Genomic DNA, 7,862 nt, shown 5'->3' with positions numbered 1-7,862 from the left:
TATTAAAAAAATAAGGAAGCAAAAATTATGTAAATAAATCCAATTTTGAAAATTAAGAACTTATGGTGATCCAAGTTACAAGGAATCTGATTAACAATCCAAATTAAAAATTTTAAAAAAAAACTTGAGTATTTTTAATTAAATATTTCTTCAAAAAACATTACAAGTATTTTTTTTTAATAATACAAATGATTTTTTCAGATTTAAAAATGTTATATTTTATCAAACACTAATTTTTTTTCAAAAATATTTTCTAAAATCACTATCAAGCATCTCTACGAGCTTCAACACAACAATTACATTGATTTCCCATTTTGTCCTTAATGAAGTTGAAATGAGAGAACCAAATCAACATATATTGCCACAGCAGCACCATGCTAGCAACCCAACTGGATGTCCACGTAGATAGCACGTGGAATTTGCATGGGACAAAATTAAAAGAGGCCTCCTCGGTTGAGTTTCCCATTAATGCATTGTTAAGGGCTCCAATTTTTGTCCTTTTTTTCTTCTTTGTAGTTTGATTAAACTAGTTTGGTGTAGTTTTGAAGAATAATATGCTTCTATTCTTCCCTGCATTTTCCCTCAAATTTTTCGGGAACCAAATATAACCTTAATCTCTTGTTTAAAAGATCATTTATAAAGCAGCAAACCCTACTGCTGATACAAACAATTTGTGATAGACAGTGTTGATCAATATGGATCATGTTCTTATATAAATACATAAAAAAAATAGAAGTATGCAGCACATATGCATTTAACTCTTTCCAAAATCAGTTTCTATCTGACCAAAATTGGCTTGTTATACAAATTAAAAGGAGTGTCTCAGGAAGATTCCCACAACAAAGGAAGCTTGGGATTCAGGTATCATACTTCTACAGTGTGATTCAAGCATCATTATACAGGAACCCGGTAGGATGGGTCGATCATTTTCAAGATGAACAAGTTTCCTTTGTCGCCTCTTGATACTCTGCATTGGAGAAACAGCCCTTTTGTAAATTTCTGTTTCTAAATGGAGTAATGGTAGATAATAGATATAGAACGTCGAAATGAAAAATTAGCAAATACTTTATAATTCCACCATGCAGTAAGAATCCATTATTGGCAAACAAAAGTCATTGGTGAAAAAGAAATAACAAGATGTTCTAGACTGGGTTAACCCTGGGTTGTTATTGAAACCCTTAACCAAGAAAAAATAAGCTCTCTAGTCTAGGAAGGGAAGTAGGCAAAAGAGCTGAACAAAGGATCTGATGGGATCACACTGCAGTTGATTACTTCCTCTAAACAAAACAATTATTGATACTTGCATATTGGGCAAAATCCCAAATGCAGTTCAAAAACCAATTGAAACCATCGAATTAATACAAGGTGCAAGAAACATGCAGCTTCATACAGCCAACCATGTTCAGGATATTCATGAAAGGAGGTACTTGAATCTGTTCCTGCTTCATTTAATGCAATGACCGAAATATGCCAAGAGTTGGTTTCATAAATTTATAGACTGTCCCCTTATATTCCTAGTCAAGTAACAGTACAACCAAGCCAGGCCTCCTCCAGAGACCTGGTAATCTTGACGCATGCGAATGATATTCTTTTCAACTTGTGGGACAACCAGCCCAGTGCAACTATTTATGATATGAAGGTTAATTCCTCTATATTACAATCTCAAACATAAGACAAAACTTCTGACAAAAAATGCTGATTGTTAAAATAGCATTTTGACAGTGAAAGCTCTTTTATCTTGTCCGTGATTGTATTTTAAGTTATTTGGATTAAAGACATCAGAACTTAAAATCTTTGAATAGAAGTTACAAGGCAATAACTTTTGGCCCAAGGGAAAGCTAGTATTTGTTTAGAAATATATATATATATATATATACAAATCAAAAATTTCATAAATTTTGTAAAACGATAACATTGCCCATTTATTTATTTTTATAACTTAAGATTATCCAGGTTAAAAGTCCTAAACAACAGTAAGCAAACACCAACAGATCTTTTCCTAATAAGCTTTTCTATGCATGGATCCCTCTGAAAAGGACTTTCATAGAAGTTATAGCTGTGACAAACAGGGGCAATGAAGATCAAGGAACTTTTTTTAGTAGTAGACAAACTATGAAGTTACAAATCATTTGTTGTATTTCCTGGTGAAAACTCAGTAACGAGTGTCTTTTGCGCTTCATATATTGCCTCAGTTTTCATAGTCTAGAGTTTGGTGTGAGGTTGCCATACACGGCTGTTCATATACTGTTTTCAGGCAGTCAATGTTTTTGAGATAGTGATCATGTTGTTTTTTTGGGTAGAATTGCAATGATTATGACCACAAATAACAAAAACATCAATAAATATTTTGACCTCTTTAACAGCTTTTCATTTAGGGATAAAAAACCTTTAACATAAATTCTCAAGATGCATCTCTAAGATTCCTTTTCCTCACTACTAGAAATTGATGTAGTAATTTATTTATTTTTTTCCGTATCTTGACTTTAGAAAGTAAAAGCAACGGGCCAAGGGGAGAATTTGAAAGAGAGCTGAGTAGAACTATTGGAAAACTTTCAAGTTTATATAAGTTGTAAACTGTATTCAACTCACCTTAACTCCTCATCCAAGTACGTAATTTCCAACTCACCACGAGCTCTACCAGGTGCCTTAATAGGTATCTATACACCACAAAGACATCACTATGTATGTTAAGCAAATTATTTGATGAGAATTCATAAGCAATATGTGCAGATATGTTATGCATCGTTTAATGTAGATATTATTAGAACGTATTTTGAAGAAAGAAGAGGCTTCATGTACTTTTTATCTTTGGACTAGTAAAGAACTGAATGAAAAACTGGATGGCATGCTTCAGAATGTGTATAAAAATAATACTGTCACGAGAGTTGGATATGGTTAGCACAAGTACAGATAAGTATACAAATTATGAATTTAAAATTAGCTCATCAATTAAGCTAAAGATTAAAAAAAAAATAAAAAAATTAGTGTCTTTAAGTGCCACATTATTCTTATAGGCCTATATGCCCCTAGTTCCCAACAAGGTTGCCTGAGAATGTGTTGAAGGAATTTGTCATTTTTTCTATTATTGTTAGTTGACTACTGAGGGGTAAAAAAAACTTATGGAATTTGCGGCCTGCACCCTACCATTTTTGATATCTGAACTCCTAAAATTCTCTGCTTATGCCCACAACTTTCAAAGAAGCAGTTAGGTTTCAATGTTACTCCGTACAAAATGCAATAAATAAACATTAATATGTTGCACATGAAACAATTAAAAGCAACGAGAACACTTACCAGCCCAAGAATTTTGAAAGAATCAAATTTTACAGCCACCTTTTTTGCAGTTAGAGGCGTTAAATCTGCTGTCACCTACAGAATGTTGATGTGAACTTGACAGGCCAATATTCGTGCAATAAAACATCAGTTTTGAAGAATAGAAACGATATTCACAAACAGAAAACTAATTGATCATTAGCTAGCCATATGTTTACCTACTAAAATGACTCTTAGTATCTATGACATGCTTCAATGGCAGGAAAAAAAAAAACCAACAAAAGAGAGGGTGAGAACCCAAAAATTAAAATTTTCAGGTGCTTAAAAAACCACAAAGATACAGTCCATTTCCACTCACAGGGGCCAACTTGCACACTGCTTAAATGCATTTGATGGCTCTAATGGGAAACTTTTCAAATACATCTATGACTCGATACTTCATAAGATGCATTCTTTTCGACATCCTGAATCCTAAGATGAATTCCTTCCTGACATCCTTAATTTAGAAAATTTGATGGTAGCGCTCAGGAAAGTAACCCTCCAAACAACTCTAAAATACATTGCTTCGTCAGTGAATAGAAGGACCTTAAAAGTTTAAACTGGTTAAGCACATCATGCTCTTATCATTTCCATGTATTAGAATTAGAAACATGTGACATAAGGCCTAAAACAATTTAAAGAATATTACTTTACAATGACTACAAGTATGGTGCAGTCAACAAGACTTGCTGCACATCTGAATGCATGCTTAATAACATCTTGAATAATAGCTCTACATCTGGGAAATAATTTCTATTTGCTTGATTTTAAAGTAATTTTTTGCAGAGGGATACAAAAAAAAAAGAAAAAAAAAAAGGGTGTTTTAAGACATCATAAAATTTATATTTCAGTTAAATTCACTATGTAATATACTTACATCCTGTAATTGTTGTCAATTACACTCAAAATGCAATTATGTAATTACATTATTAAAACTTGATTATTGTTACTGAATCACTAATAATTACATAATGCAATGAATTGAATTTATTACATTTTTAAAATCGTATCACTTAATGACCATTGAAGACCATCTTTGTGGTTGAATAATGATTTTTGTTCTCTTTTAATATAGTTCAACACATGATATGGTCATTAATTTATTTTACCAGATCATCAGGTCATGAAATGATATTCTTTAAACCTGATTTGATCTCTCTCTCTCTCTCTTATATACCCATTCAGCACATCATGTATCATGCATTTAACTGGTTTAAAGGTAGGTAGACCTTCAGCTTCTGTCAAGGAACTGTGTACTTTAAAATCATGTGGCGAGTTTGTAAAGTAACTGCTGCAGAGAATGTTGGCAAAAAGTCATTGGGGAAATGTTAATTTGATGGTATAATTTTTTTTTTTGATAAGTAGTTAATTTGATGGTATAATATAACATCCAAAATTCTAATAAAATTACCTTGGACCAAAATAAACAACAGCATGCTAGTGTATTAATTTTTTCTTAGAAAATAAAAATGATTTAAGCTTTTATTACAATATTTTTCTAAACAACTAATGCTATTTGTATCATAGGTACAATTATTCTTCATTGTTTTGAAGTGGATTCCATAACAGATTTAGATTTATTTGGGTGTTTTCGCTGAAGCAAGGATTACTCATGGGGTAGTGCATTGACAGCTACCTTGCTCTTCTTCTTGCCTTAAGTCACTGCTAATCCTGTCCACCAATTACCAACCCTTGCGGAAAATTTCAGACCTAGTTAAGGATTTCCTTTCCTTTAGTGTCTTAATTACTAGTTCATCAATATGAGGTATGATTCACATAAGCAAAATGATTATTGTTTCAAAGAAGAAAGCTTAATTAGAAATCACATTAGAGGTGTCCTGTGTGAATCATATCTCATGTACTACAGATCTACAGATCTCGAGTTTAAGCCTCCCTGGTATTTAAATAGTGTAAGATAGTAAGATACGGGGGCAAGGCCAAGTCAACCAGGGTTTTGAAGATGTCCAGACTCCAGCCCAGTAATTGAGTTTCAATGAGATGTCCTGTGTGAATCATATCTCATGTAATACAAAAGTATGCAAGTTTCAAAAACTGAAGAGACCTAGGAAGGATAAAAGCCTAATTACAAAACCAAAAAAGAAGTGAGAGAACTTAAATGGAACAACATAGGATCCAGATAAAGAAGAAAGGACACTGGCTTGTGTTGAAGAGACTTAGAGAAGTCGCTTCTAACTGCAGGTTTCAGACAGGGTAAGATCATCGACTAAAGGCCAATGATGAGTTGAAGGTTATAGCTGAAGTTATAGAGGTTAATAGACAATTTGGCTGAGTGCATGACAGTCATGAGTCAACAAGGACCTCTACTTCAAGAAAACCACTCCCCAATAATAAGGAAGCAGGTGATGGATTGATTACCATAGTAGTGGATCTTGGACCATTTTAGTCAATCATCAAACTTGTGGATGGAGTCAGCTTCACATCTACTTATGGTTAGACTCCTATTCTTTATATGTCTAATTCTTACTTTTTTTTCTTCAGGGAGCATGTAAAACTTGTCCACACTTTATGCCCTATCAATACAAAAAATGGGAGGGCGTTTGGGCCAAAGAGAATAGAAATATGAAAAATTCCATTGCAAGGTGACTAACTAGGCCAAAACATTATTCTCAACACTTCTACAAAAAACAAATAAATAAATATATAAAATAAGAATAAAAACCCAAGTGAATGTCAACCAGAGATTAAGCAAATGCGGGAACTACTCAAATATTACCTGGTTGAAGAATGGAAAAGATTCCATGTTCTGAGCCCTTAGAATATCCACATTGATTGCTTGGTAGTTTGCAATTGACCTTAAGAATTTGGGTCTCTGTCACAATGTTATCTGTGGGTAATTAGAAGTTATTTAAGAAAGGAAAAAGCAAAATAGTCCAGTAAAACTTTATTTTTTGAATCATTTATTCATGCATTGTAATCAATAGAAATAGATCCTAGAACCTGTGGAGTGTGTTCTGCAATTCATTGCTTTAAAGTTAACTTTTCTAATCAAGATTCTAAGTTAGCAAATATCTTAAAAGATGTCAAATGTCTGAGAATGAATATGAAATACCCATGTAAGTATAACTAAAGAATAGGACCATACTGTACCTGGGTTTGTAAAATCGATTGTGAAGTCGTGTATATAAGCTCCCATTTTCCATTCAATAAATCAGATTTCAGTGGCTCCTTTATTGAATTGACTGCTTCAAGCTCACTGGCAATCTAATTTTATAAAAAAATTCAAGGAAAGGAAAAAAATAACAGTGTTAATTAACAATAATAACTATATTTATCCATCTGGTTTTAAATTAGCATGACATAATACAATCAGTTCTGCAATGTCCAAGAAAAGCAATGCCAGGTGTGGGCTGTAGTAACAATCTGAACCTATTCAAAATGGGATTTCCTAGACTTCAACATTCTAACAGCAAAGGCTTTAAACATTGTTACTTTGAGTAGGAGATGTATCACACTCTCACCATGGGATATAGAAAGAGAAGGGGAACACAGGGAAAACATGGAAAGTTTCTCTGAGAATCAAGGATATCATTAATAAATAGCCCAAAAAGGTCAATTGCCCTGTCCATCTGTCTAGAATCAAAATTGTTCTCAGGACTCCCTTTTAGGTAATACCCATACTTCTTAATTTTATATTATATTTTAAATGGGAATAATTAGATCAAAAAGCCATCTGACAAATTCATCTGGCTAGGGGAATGAAACTTCAAAAACTGGCAGACTGGAAAGTGTAATTTCCCTATGTCTCAAACACAAGAGTTTTGGGTCAATCTTCAATATGAGTGAAGAATGAATATTATCTTCTCCTACGAAATAGCCCTTTTGTAAAGTGAAACAAGTAAATTTGGGCCTCCTTATATTGCTTCAATTTCTCTCCTTGGACATCAAAGCAAGAGCATTGCTTTTAGCCCTTAAAATCAACAAACAGTTTAAAGTGCAAACACCAAAATCAAATATAAGAATTTTCCTGCCTCTGAACTTCACACCCAAAATCAACAGAATTACTTGCAAAACATTAACCAAACACTAAATAAAAGATTAAAAAAAGAAAAGAAAAGAAAAGAGAAGAAATCCCAACCTGATCAACCCTTTGTTGATCCTCAAGAGTGGCATCAGCACCTCTATCAAGTGGGGCAATGGCATCAAGAAGCTCTTCCTTGAGAGCTTTAGCATCTTTTCCTTTTTTCAAAAAAGCAGGAAAAAAAGAGACCCCAACTCTCCATTTCTTGGAAGGTGAAGGATTTGAGAGGACTGCTGCATCATTGTAGGTGATGTGGTTAGTGGGCTTGGTGAGTGGAGAATACTGACAATTGAGGAGTGTTAGGGATGAGGGGTTGGAGGGTTGAATGGGAGTGAGAAGTGAAGATGGAGAATGCAGAGATAAGGCCATAGAGCTTGTGGGTCTAAGTGGGTGTAGCCTTTGGTTTGGTCACTGCAATAAGGCACCTCCTCATCTTCCAGTTTCATGTCTTTTTTAGTGTCATTTCACATTTTATTAAAAATCAAAAAATAAAAATAGAAATAGTTTGGGT

At 33.5% G+C, this 7,862-nt stretch overlaps 1 protein-coding gene across 2 annotated transcripts; it reads right to left on the bottom strand.

Annotated features, from left to right (window-relative positions):
- Positions 1–658: 658 nt before the first annotated feature.
- On the bottom strand, positions 659–7,777 carry LOC117927269 (probable plastid-lipid-associated protein 4, chloroplastic). Of its 2 annotated transcripts, XM_034846725.1 has the most exons (6): positions 7,409–7,777; positions 6,421–6,534; positions 6,047–6,142; positions 3,295–3,369; positions 2,590–2,657; positions 671–967 (listed from the first exon to the last, which is right to left on the bottom strand). In XM_034846725.1, exons 1-6 carry the CDS (start codon positions 7,718–7,720, stop codon positions 895–897), a joined length of 738 nt encoding a protein of 245 aa, XP_034702616.1. In that variant the 5' UTR covers positions 7,721–7,777; the 3' UTR covers positions 671–894. The 2 variants fall into 2 exon arrangements, with proteins under 2 accessions (XP_034702617.1, XP_034702616.1); XM_034846726.1 differs by lacking the exon at positions 3,295–3,369 and having other exon boundaries at positions 659–967.
- Between the last annotated feature and the right edge of the window lie 85 nt (positions 7,778–7,862).

This window comes from Vitis riparia, chromosome 12 (assembly GCF_004353265.1).
Source record: "Vitis riparia cultivar Riparia Gloire de Montpellier isolate 1030 chromosome 12, EGFV_Vit.rip_1.0, whole genome shotgun sequence".
Taxonomy (NCBI): Eukaryota; Viridiplantae; Streptophyta; class Magnoliopsida; order Vitales; family Vitaceae; genus Vitis; species Vitis riparia.
The sequence above is the reverse complement of the archived record's forward strand: the minus strand, read 5'-3'. Positions and strand labels throughout refer to the sequence as shown.